This window comes from Macrotis lagotis, chromosome 1 (assembly GCF_037893015.1).
Source record: "Macrotis lagotis isolate mMagLag1 chromosome 1, bilby.v1.9.chrom.fasta, whole genome shotgun sequence".
Classification (NCBI taxonomy): Eukaryota; Metazoa; Chordata; class Mammalia; order Peramelemorphia; family Peramelidae; genus Macrotis; species Macrotis lagotis.
Genome location: NC_133658.1, coordinates 99,144,730 through 99,157,355, shown reverse-complemented (window position 1 = coordinate 99,157,355; position 12,626 = coordinate 99,144,730). Strand labels below are relative to the sequence as shown.

Sequence of the window (12,626 nt, the reverse complement as noted above, 5' to 3'; positions counted from 1 at the left end):
TCTAGATTTAATCTGCTCACTAGTCTCCAAACCAATCCTATTTCTTTGCAATTGCTCCCAATAGTCCTCTTACCTAGAATATCCATGGAAGTCCCTACACATCCTTCAAAGAAATCACAACCCATAATAGTGAACCTCCATGCTTATTGGCTAAAGAAATTCAATTCAACCAACAATAGCACTTGGCAAAGACAAAAATAGGAAACAATATATTGAATTGCTACTAAAGTCAATTTTACTATTCAGCCTTGTCTTGACTCCCCAAAATGATCCTAAGCTCTTTGAGGATAGTGAAGCACCATTTATAGTTCAGAAAACTAGCATACATAGCTTTTCAGGCATTCGAGAGCAGTAAATACACACACACACACACACACACATATCAATTGTATTTGATTCAATATATTTTGTTGTAATAGAATTTTATTGGTCCTAGGTCTGGGACCTGCAGTCTCTAATCCTCTGGGCCATTTCCTATCAAAAGGAATATAAAATAGAAGAGAACTCCTATTCTCAGACTTGATCATATCAAAAAGAACCTTAGAATTCAGTGAAGATTTGTTTCTTTGTTTCTGTACCAGGTATCATCAATATAGGCCTATTAGTTTAATGAATAAAACACAGAGACACCTTTCAAGCGATCAGAATGCAACCACCTCCCATATTTCCTTTTAAATTCTGAGAGGTACTTTAAAGGTTGGATATTGGCATCTATTATGTAAATCTTTTTGGATTAATAAATAACCAAGGGCTGACATGTCCCTTGGTATTCTATGTTTATAATGATACTAGGTAAAAGTTCATTAGGGACTATGGTAAAATGATTGAGCCTGCAGTTGGTAAGAGAGAAATAGACCCTCTCCCTGCATTCATAAGCCTGAGTTGAAGTGGAGGAGGTGCTCTGTTTCATTGGAGCCTTAAATCTTCCTGATGTATTTTGGAATATCTTTGTGGTGGATGTAGGTGAAAGATATTGGATCTGATCCCCTCCCCAAATCCCCACTCACTTCAAAGGTGCCTTTACAGGAATCTTCACATCATCTTCATTCCTTCGACTCTCCTCAGAGGCTCAGAATAGAAATTGTTTGTATAAAAATTAGTCACCGGCATTCAAGGTTAAATTCCTACAAACAAACTCCATTCACACACAATGTTCTGCTCTTCCCACTTAAGTCCTTCTCTTCTTAACCCCCTCTACTCTTTTTCTCCAGCCTCTTTCTCCTTGAAATCCACACCTGTCTCTTTAGTCATGAGGTAGTTTAGTGAATTGATATTATCCCCACTTAGATCCCGATTTGACATTTTAAATCTTGAAATTTGAGAGCATCCTTTTCTAGTTAGTTAGTTTTGGTGTAATCTTGCTTGTTGGCAGAAGGTGTAATAAATGATCTTCTGAAGAAGCCTTTTCATCTCTAGGATTCTGTGACTCTGGGAAGATACTTGTTACTTCACAAGAGGTTGCATTTTTGTGTTGAGATATTATAAAGCTAGCCTTTCAAGAATCTCATCTAAGCAGCATTTCCTTTGGGCAGGTACTGTGCTACAAAAGGAAATAAGTTCCATTTAGGACATGCTACATTTGAGGGAGCCGCAGCACATTCATTTCAAAATGTCATTAGGCAGTTGGTGATGACTAGAGCTTGGGGCAGCTAAGTGGCACAGTGGATAGAGTGCCAACCCTGAAGTCAGGAAGACTCCACACACTGGTACATTGTCTCACAGAAGGGCTAAATCAGGTTGAGGGGTAACCAATGGGCCTCAGACCCAGTGATGAGTTAGGGAGATGTCTACTCCTAGCATGTGAAAATTCCCTGTGAAATGGGCAGATGAGAACAATTTGTTCCAAAGGTCATGAAAGTGGCCAAAGCAGATACTGGGGTCAGTCACTGAAGATGCCAAGGTCAACCACTGCATCTCGAACCATTGCTGGTTGTGCTCACTTTAGCCTTGCCACTGAAGACTCTGTAATGAAGCTGATGATTTTGTCCAAATCTGCCTCACTCAATTCCAATTCACACATGGGTCAAGACATCACTCTGCAATGTCAATGGTTTTCTTCAAGAATGAAGGACAAACAAGAGACATAAATGGGACAAATAATGGTTACTTTCAAAGTAACCTTTGTGGCATATCTTAGTTAATCTGAATAAGTGAACCCATGCTGGTAAAGAAATGGTACATTAAATAGAAATAGCTCCTTTAATGTAAGAAAATAACCTGAAAATAAAAGTTTGGTAAATACTTCATTAGTGCTAGAAGTGAGAGAGAGTAGGTTACAGTATTTCTTTGCCACTCTAGAGATTGATCTGCATATTGCTGTTGGAGTTGAATCAATGGTAAAATACTTAGCAGGAGCTACTTTGACATATCTATTCATCTTGCCCAGAAGAGTTCAATTTTCTGGAGGCACCCAATAGAGCTTCTCCCTACCCAGTTTAAGCTGTTACAGTAGTTCCTATTTTTCCAAAATGAACAATGAGCTAAGGGAATGCCAACAGCTTCACCTTGCTGATGACCTTTGTTCCACATATCCATCAATTTGAAAACATTGCTGTTTTTTCTTTCTGTCTCAGGTTGTAAAATGATGAGGTCTTTCCATCTCTTGATTATTAGACTTGTGCTCTGTTGCTAACAACTAACTCCATTCATGGTGATATAACTGAGAATGGGAATACTAATTATACCACTGTGATATATATAACAGTAAATAAAGGAAGCATCATTACTTAGCATCATCCAGCTGTTGATGAGCAGTTTGCATTGGCATCACATCACTGTAGCTCTAATAGAGAACAGGAATATTATAAAAGGTAACACACCATCAAAATCACAATCATAATCCAGACTTTTCCTTTTCCTCCTTAGCTCTATGATTGAATTAAACCACTACCTTAGGAAAATTGCTCAAAATATCTGTCCCTCAGAAACAAGCTATAAAAATGGTCAGATTCTACTCTGCCCTGGTAGATGGGAGGCATTTTGGGAAGTGCTGTGAACCCTGTTCTGCTTCTGTGGTGTGATTTGGTAAATCACTGAAGTTCTAGTTATCAGAGTGCAAGAAAGACATAATAGTAAATGGAGAGATGCTCTAGAAAAGGATGGCTGAAAATCTCAAGGTCGTGGGAAGACTTCTATATGAGAAGAAAATTTGGAAGGACAAAAGCTGAAAGAGAGTATGATTGAAGTCTGTACATAAACAGGAGACAATTATAGACACCTTTAGCCATAATTATAACCAGATTGAATAAGTTTGAATAAAATAGATTTAGGACCCATAAGAAGATGATCGACTTTACACAGCAAGAAATAAGTATACATATGGAATATCCTAATCAATACTAAGACACTTGGCAGGATTCATTTGGCATACTGATTAATCTAGCCCAAGAGTATTAAATTATGGTGACTATCTGGTAGGATAGTGGAATTTGAGCAAGAAATATAGCCCAGCTCCTCTGACAATTACTCCATTAAAGATCTGAGTGGGATACTGGACTAGAAGTAATTGAGAAATTGAAGGAAAAAGTACCTGGAAAATTTTTCCCAATGAAGATTATAAATTCAACCCAAAGATCAATGATCAGGGTAGGAATTGGGGAAGGGAGCATGGGGCAAGGTAGAAGGGTGACAATAAGGGTGGACCAGGGACATAGACTAGCTCTGAATTAGGTTATCAGGTGGAGACATCCTAAGAATATTATAGAACTCTACAAGATCAGTTGCACAAGGTCTCCCAAAGGGCCCAAGAATTCAGAGCCTCAAGTTTCCAGAATGATTTAGGTTTGGGAGTCTTTCCAGAAAGGAAAACACACCCTCAATGCCCCCAGAGCTCTCAGCTAGACCAGCATTGTCATGGCTGCTTAGAGCATATCATTGGAAGAAAAACCAAACAAACAAAAAAAGGTAAAGAGATGCCCAAGACACAAACCCAGAAAAAGGAAGATAACTCCAAAGCAATTCCAAGCAAAGCCTTAAGTTGAAAACACAGCTTGCTGTCAAGATCAATTAGTATTTTTTTTAAAAATATTTTTAAAATGGGATTAAAATTATAGAGGGAAGAATTGGAAGAGAGACTTGGAAAGAGAATTAACAGCTTAGCACAACCAAGATATAAAACCTTGCCCAATCAACAAAATCCTTGAATTTGGGCTAAATGAACTAAACAGAAATTAATTTGATGAGATAACAAATATTAAAACAAAGTCAAAAGATAGGAAAAAATAGAGGAAAGCATAGTGTCTCATGTAAAAACTGACTTGAAAAACAAATCAAGGAAACATAATTTAGCAATAACTGACTTACCAGAAAGCCATGACCAAAAAAAAAGAGAGAGCTTAGATATAATATTTCAAGAAATCATCAAAGAAAACTTCCCAGATCTTTCCTGAATGACACAATAAAACTAAAAAGAATTAACTGATCATTCTTTGAAAGAAACCCCAAAATAAAACTCTCAGGAGGAATATCATAGCCAAAATACAGACCATCTAGATCAAAGACAAAAATTACTTCAGGGAGCAGAAATAAATAGTTTAAATACCAAACAATCACAGTCAGGATCACATAAGATTTAGCAACTACTGCATTAAAAAAGTGAAGAGAATAGAATATACTATTCCAAAAGCCAAAAGACATAGGCCCACAACAACAAATAACTTAACCAGAAAACTGAAAATAATCCTATAGGGAGAAAATAGATCTTTGATAAAAGACTTTCTAAGCATTCCTGATGAAAAGACTTTCAGAAATGAAGTGACTAGAAACTTTTGAAATCAGAAAAGTCAGAATAAATAAAAACAATAAATGTGAACAATCAGACAAGATTTTTATAATGTTGTAGTTCTTCTTGTCTTCTAATGGTAAGGCTGGTAGTGGTTCAAGCATCCTCTAAAAACTTTAATGTCATCTGGAGTCATAGAATTAGTCAAATACAATGAAGAACCTGGGGGGATGATTTTTATTTTGTTTTGATGATTTTAAAGAAGCAAGGAAAGGGGGGACGAATATACTTAAGAGGACGAATGGAGAGAGATTTCTCTCACATAATCAGAGTACAAGCAGAAATCTACACAAATGAGAGTAACACATTTTTGGACACGGCCAATGTGGGGGTTTGCTTTTCTTGATTATGAATTTGTAGTTTATTATAATTGAAGATTTCTACCCTCTTCCTATACCTGTACCACCTATGGGAGGTGGAAGAAAGATAGAGATGCTTGTTAGTTGGGAAAAAAATTGATTAAAGAAAGAAAAAAAATGACTCTAGTCACATCAAACAAAAGTGATAATTGTCCTTGCCCGGTTTGACCTAGCATTGTATTTTTTGCTCATCTTCTCCAAGATGAGTATAGTGCTTAAAGTATAGGTGGTACAGACAAAATTCATGGATGATACCTTCCTAATGGGAAATAAAAGGAAATTGCCCCGTGGTGCTAATAACATAGATAAACTCTTGGGTAGCATGGTCCATCAAACTGACCCAATGTGGTAATTTTTTATAAGTTTATTACTCTAGCCGATTAAATGGCTCCCCTTTGCACTTGAAGGTTTAATAGGCTTCCAGTGAACTTCACTGTCAAAGCACAGAATCTGAGTCCTAGAATAATTAAGGAAAAACTACAGTGGATCATTTTTTCCTGATGAAGATTATAAATTCAACCAATGATCAAGGCAAACATCATTTTCTCCTGGAGACCGCAAGACCTAAAACTATCAACCTTTAGCTACATCTATATGATGTCAGATGAATGTTTGAGAAAGTAAGGGGGCATCTTACTATTGGAACTAGTCTCTGTTATGGCTCCTGTTTGGAGTCAGTCAATTGCATTGAATGATTTGTTTGTCTAGTTTGATCATTTGGTAATCATTTCTTAAGCCAAATCAGTGGAGATCAAGGAGAGGTTGACAGTCACTTTCAGGGATGTTGTGTTGGTTATTCCTGAACGGGGTGTTGATTTGAAGTGGGGGACCTCAGGGGCATCCATCCAACTCACAATTCAGGTATAGGGCCAATTTGGACCAACAATTGGATGGTTTGAACATTGATTTTTACCTTTAATCAATCAAGAAATACTTATTGAGCCCCTAGTAAATATGAGACCTTTTGAGGGATATAAAAATGTATAAAACAGCTGTTGACATCCTCAAGGAGGGGAGAGTATTTATGCATAGTTAACACTTACTGAACAGAGTATTTATAGAAAGGTAACTAGCTAAGAAATAGAAGACTGGGGCAGCTAGGTGGTGCAGTGAATAGAGCACTGACCCTAGAGTCAGAAGGACCTGAGTTCAAATCTGGCCTCAGACACTTAGTAATTATCTAGTTGTATGACCTTGGATAAGCCACTTAAACCCCATTGCTTTGTAAAAAATATATACAAGACTGTGTAAATAAGTTCAGAAAAGGAAAGATGACTTGATTGGCATGAATGAACAGGAAGAAAAATTCATGAAGGAAGTGAGACAGACTTTTAAGGAAGGGTACAGAGCTTCCTTTTCTTTGTCCTTAAGATTAATTCTCTCTCTTTTTTTTTTTGCTTTTTTTAAGCTTCCTTTTCTTTGTCCTTAAGATTAATTCTCTCTCTCTCTCTTTTTTTTTGCTTTTTTTAAAAGAAACTTGAAAGGAGACTTAACTGCTCTCAAGTAGATGGGTTTAGGAAATAGAATTTAAAGGAGCTACCTATTTATGTGACCCTAGGCAAGTCACTTAACATCTCTCAGCCTGTTTCCTCATTTATAAAATTGTTGTGGGAGGGGAGGGTTTGGCCTTGATGGTCTCTTTCTCGATGGTCCAGCTTTCAGTCAAAAACTTCTGAGGGAGCTTATGAATCCTTCACTATTCTGTGGCTGGGTGAGTATGATGATCTGAGGACAGATTTGCAATTGACTCACACACACAGTGGTGGTATGTACAAATGACCTAGTTGATTCAACTCAAGTGTCCAGATATGCAAACACAAAGCTAAACCCAATCAGTGACATAGCCAACATTTTCTTCTTTAATTCTCAAGCTTCTGACTTGAGTTTTGATAGTGTACTATGTGTAAATAGTATCCACAAAACATTTTGGAAAGAGATAGGTCTACTTGAATTGGATGTGTTACATACAACCCAATTGTCAAGAATATTGAAAAAAATCTCAATAATGAAAAACTCATTTTTTCCTTTAGAAAGAAGGTCCAGGCCCTGCTTATTATGACGTGAAGGCAACGACAGTAAATCCTATTACATCCTGTTTCCAGTCAAAAGTGCCTAGGTTCCTGCCAATTACTTCAGTGAGTATTCTTGAAGATAGAGACCATTTAAGGAAGACAGGGCTCTCTCAAAGGGGCAGTTTTTTTGACTAATATAGTGTAAGGGGTTCAAAGAACAGCATTAACTCTTCCCTAATGTGTCTGATGAGGATGTGGGACTAGATAACTTCTAATCAAAGAATTAACCAGGAAGAATTATTTTCATGCTAGATGCTAGATGTGGAAGTACAAAAAAAATGAAATACTCTCTATTTTCAATGAGCTTACATTCCAAGGGGGGGAAACATTTCATATAAAAGCATATACTGCATAACTATGAAGTAAATAAATATAAACATATGCAAAGTAGTGAAATACAAGGCAGTCTGGGAAGGAAAATACCAGTAGTTGGGAAAGATTCAGGAAGGGCTTCATACAGAAGATAATATTTGAGATGCATCTTAAAGGAAAAGGGAGACTGAGATAGAGGTTGAGGGAGGGAGTACCTTTCAGGGGCAGGGGATGGTCAGTAAAAAGGTGGCCACAGGAGGAACAGAGAGAAAGCAAATTTGACATTGGCGTTAGGAACACCTGTCTAATATAGACTCAAGAATGGCCTTGAATTCAGACACTCTGTATTTCCATTTCCCCAAAATATTACTAGGTGGAACCATCAAAAGGTAATGCTTTTGTACAATCTCTCCCTGTTTTTCCTTTTCACCCCCCCCCCCCCCCCCCCGCCTTTTTCAAGGTTGGAGAAGTATAAGACAGGTTAGAGATGGAAGGGTGGAGGGGTGATTTTCTCATCTCAGAGCATATGGCTCAGCTCCCAAACTAAAATACATTACTAGATTAGGAGTCAGAAATAGCATGCACAGTGTTTGTTAAACTATGCCTTATTGTTCCAGAGCATTTGTTGACACATTTTCTCATAGGGATTTTTGAAGATGATCTCATGTGTAAACTTTAAAAGTCTATAACTCAACTGCCGCTATGTCACTTCAAGGTAGGTTAGCTTTCACTAGACTTGTATAAACAATCAACTGGGCCCTTCATATTTGTTTTTTTGCAGAAAACACCAGGTCCAGGAGCCTACATGTCTTCTGACCAGAAGTCCAAACAGAGGCATAATATCTCCAAGATAGGCCAGGAACATAGCCTTTTCATCAACAATACAGTTCATTTTTGAGAAAAGTGGTTTTGGTTTCTGACAATTAGTTGAGTATAAATAAAGCTTACATGAGAAAGAAAGATCTTATTCATTCATTTGGGGTCAGATAGGTGTTGGGCTAGGGAGAAACTATTGTAATTATCATCCTTATTTTTACAATATAACATAGCCCAATGCCTTTTTTACAGAGTTGTGCTGGTGCTGTAATACTTTTAGGATTATCTCTTAAGAGTAGTGAAAAATACATTGCCTTAGGAATACCCTTATCATCAAGATTTTGTTATATTATTTGTTGTGTTCAAATTTTTCAAATTCTGTGCTACATAAATTATATAGAGCTGTCATTGGGGAGTCTGCCCTGATTTGAAAATAAATTTAGGCCATGCTAAGCTTGGATCTAGAAAGGCAAGGATCCTACCGAAACCAATTCAATTTCATAATTATCTATCCCTTGGCTATTTACTACATGCTTAGCCTTGTCCTAGGTTCAAGGTGAGTTGGGGAGAGAGCGAGAGAGAGAGAGGTTTAAGTTCCCAAGCAGTAACTAACCATTCATTAGAGAAATAGATATTGTTCTGGGGTAGGGGATACATCAGACAGTCCCCAGGTCACTTAGGTTTGATACTGGAATAAAATGAGATTGATTTAGCCATAGCAGGAGGAGGAAATTCAAGGACAGGCATTCAGATGATTCCGCTAGGCTCTGAAGCTCTGGTCTCCGTTTTCCCATAGGATCTGCCCACCCATCCTCTGAGAGGAGCTTCTAATGACTACTTTTGGAATTCAAGGCTGAGGATGGCAGCAATCTGAACTCTTAATCACATGAACCAATCAATCAGGTCTCAGGAAAGGTCTCAATATCTTTTAAAGAAAAATTAACCTGGGGCAGCTAGGTAGCACAGTGAATAGAGCACCAGCCTTGGAGTCAGGAGTACCTGGGTTCAAATCCGACCTCAGACACTTAATAATTACCTAGCCATGTGGCCTTGGGCAAGTCACTTAACCCCATTGCCTTGAAAAATCTAAAAAAAAAATTTAACCTAACCTGCATGGCAAAGAGGGGTTAGATTACACTGCTTTATACTCCAGAAATGGTCAAATAGTAATGATGGGTCACAAAGAGTTTTCCTACTCTGTGACGGGCATTGGGCTACATCAACTCTGGGAGACCAAGATTGTTGTTATCCCCATTTTACAGATGAGGAAACTGAGGCAAACAGAGGTTAAGTGACTTATCTAAGAGCACACAGCTGGTAAGTGTATGAGGCTGAATTTGAATTCAGATCTTCCTGACTCTAGGCCTGGTGCTCTCTCCACTGAGTCACCTAGCTGCCAGCACTATACTGGATATCCCAAAAGTCTTGGACTTTAGGGGCCTCAGGCCACAAAGACTTTTGGGACACCATATATCTACTTGAACCATTGATATCAAGAGATGCCAAAAGGAAAAAAAAAATCTCTAAACATACGAAAAGAAAATTGAAACATCTTGAGTTTCTTTATGTAAACTCTGCAGCATTATGTACATAGATCAGATAGTATCTGCGGGAGGAAATCATTTCTACATTGATATAAGGAAAATAGGCTTTGTTTCTTTCTTAACCATTTTATTGTTTTTATGTCACTTATTTCTGGATATGTCTTTCCCTTGTCACCCATCTTCTCTTGTTCCAAAGATTTAAAAAGAGAGACAAAGAATTCAGCAAAATCAACCAAAATATAAGTCAAGTGTGAATAGTATATGCAGGATTTCACAACTTTATTTATGTCTGCAAAGAAGGAAAGGAGGAATATATTTTTCTTTTCATTTTTTAAATGCATGAGAAAGAAAAATAAAATATAATGAATGAATGAATGAAAAAGTATTAACTGCTTATTACTTACTGTGTAAAAGAGACTGTGCTAAACACTGACAGTACAGACATCTGCCCACAAAGAGCTTTCATTCTTTCCTCCCCTCCCCACTTTCACTCTTCCAAATTGCATCACCATACAGAACAAGTTCTCATATCAGCCAAATTCAAAAATATGTCGTTCTGCTATTAGCCCACCACTTCTCTGTCAGGAGGTGGGTAGTAGTCTTCATTATTGGTCCTATTTTTTGATCATTGCATTAAAGAGAATTTTTAAGTCTTTTAATACCATTTTTACAATGTTGTTAGAAAACAAGCTGTTTTCCTGGCACTGCTCATTTCACTCTGCATTAGTTCATAAAATTGTCTCTGAAACTATTCTTTCCTTTCATTATCCATCATTTTTTAAGCCATTCCCCTTACTCTTCACTTCTTTGACACAAAAAAAGTTGCTACAAGATTTTTTTGTGGACCAAAGGATATGAATAGACAGTTTTCAAAGAAATTAAAGTTATATATAATTATATGAAAAAATGCTCCAAATCATTACTGATTAGAGAAATGCAAATTAAAACAACTCTGAAGTATCCCCTTACACCTATCAGATTGGTTAAGATGATAAAAAGGGAAATCAATCAGTGTCGGAGAGGTTGTGGGAGGGTTGGGACATTGATGTATTGTTGGCGGTTGATTTTGCTGAGCAGATCCAACCTTTCTGGAGAGCAATATAGAACTATGCCCAAAGAGCAATAAAACTGATCATATCCTTTGACCCAGCATTACTAGGCCTCTATCTAGAAGAAATCATAAAAAATGGGAAAAGTCTCACATGTTCCAAAATATTCATAGCAGCTTTTTTTGTAATGGCCAAGAATTGGAAATCAAGGGGATACCTATCAATTGGGGAATGGCTAAACAAGTTAAGGTACATGAATTTCATGGAGTACTATTGTAGTATAAGAAACCATAAATGATCAGAATCTAGAGAAGCATGGAAGGAGTTACTGGATATGATGCTGAACAAAGGGAGCAGAACCAAGAAAACATTGTACACATTAACAATGACATTGTGAGTTGATCAATCCTGGTGGAAGCAGCTCCTCTCAGCAGTTCAGAGAGCTAGGACAACCCTGGGAAATCTGTTATGGACCACAGCATCCATATCATACAAACAAAACAAAAAAAAAAAAACTACTGAATCTGAATGAACACTATGCTCACTTTTAAAAAGTTTCTCTTATGTTTTTCCTTCCCAGCCCACAGTTTTCTTTCTTTTCCTGTACTCCTAATTCATCATATAGAAAATGGTCAATATGTAAACATAAATACAAATGCACATGTACAGAGTTACTAGACTGTTCTCCACTGAGGGGAGGGTTATAGGAAGAGAGGGTGGAAGAAAATTGTGTAATTTATAAATACATATGTGGATGAACATTGAAAAACTTTTATAACACGCAATTGGAAAAATAAAATATCAATAAAAAGGATGAGGAAGGGAAAAAAAAGAATTTCTGGGTATATACAGGACCCTTTTCCCTTTCTTTGCTCTCTTTGGGGTTTGGCAAAATAGGCCTTTGTGTAGTTCAAACCAAATCTCAGAAGCAAGTGGGTATAAGTGATTGTGGACAACCACTGCTTCTGTTTATGAAGTCAACATTTCCTACCCACTAGAGGGTAAGGGTAACAACCATTGTCAGGATAAAAGTGATTTAAAAAAAATAATAAAAATGTGGATAGGGCCCTGGAGTCAGGAGGACCTGAGTTCAAATCCAGCCTCAGACACTTGATACTTACTAGCTGAGTGACCTTGGGCAAGTCACTTAACCCTGATTGCCTCACAACCAGGGCCACCAGCAGCCGAGTGGATTCATATCTGGCTACTGGACCCAGATGGCTCTAGAGGAGAAAGTGAGGTTGGTGGCTTAGCACAGCACCCACTCCCTCAAATTCAATTCCCTTACATGTCATGTTATCACCTCCCCTGAGATCATGGTCTTTTTTCAAGAACAAAGGACAAATAACAATAATGACAAAAATATCATTGTCCATTTTCTCCTCTGCCAACCCGTGGGAATCTTGTTCATCTTTGACTTAGTCAACTCTTCATTGCTCTTTTTGTAAAGTGTCTCCCTATGTTCCAGAAGCAGGTGGGGGTGGGGGTGGGGGCAGTAGATAGAACATCAGGTCTGGAGTCAAGAAGACTTGAGTTAAAATCTGGCCTCAGACTCTTGCTAGCTGTGTGACCCTGGACAAGTCACTTTTTTTTCTATCTGCTTGAGTTTTCTCGGTTGTCAAATGATGATAATAATCATGAGGATCAAATAATGAAATAATATTTGTAAAGTATTGGCATATAGTAGGCCTTAA

The 12,626-nt window shown here is 37.5% G+C and overlaps 1 protein-coding gene across 2 annotated transcripts in view; it reads left to right on the top strand.

Annotated features, from left to right (window-relative positions):
* The window catches only part of STPG4 (sperm-tail PG-rich repeat containing 4), a 42,255-nt gene extending 33,749 nt beyond the window's left edge, over nucleotides 1-8,506 (top strand). Inside the window, exons 7-8 of one of the 2 annotated variants that reach the window (XM_074205362.1) lie at nucleotides 7,170-7,274; nucleotides 8,305-8,506. In XM_074205362.1, coding sequence (XP_074061463.1) covers nucleotides 7,170-7,274; nucleotides 8,305-8,421 — 222 coding nt within the window. In that variant the 3' untranslated portion in view covers nucleotides 8,422-8,506. Of the gene's footprint in view, nucleotides 1-7,169; nucleotides 7,275-8,167; nucleotides 8,239-8,304 lie in introns of those variants that run through there. The other variant, XM_074205368.1, reaches the window with a different exon arrangement.
* The last annotated feature ends 4,120 nt before the right edge of the window (nucleotides 8,507-12,626 follow it).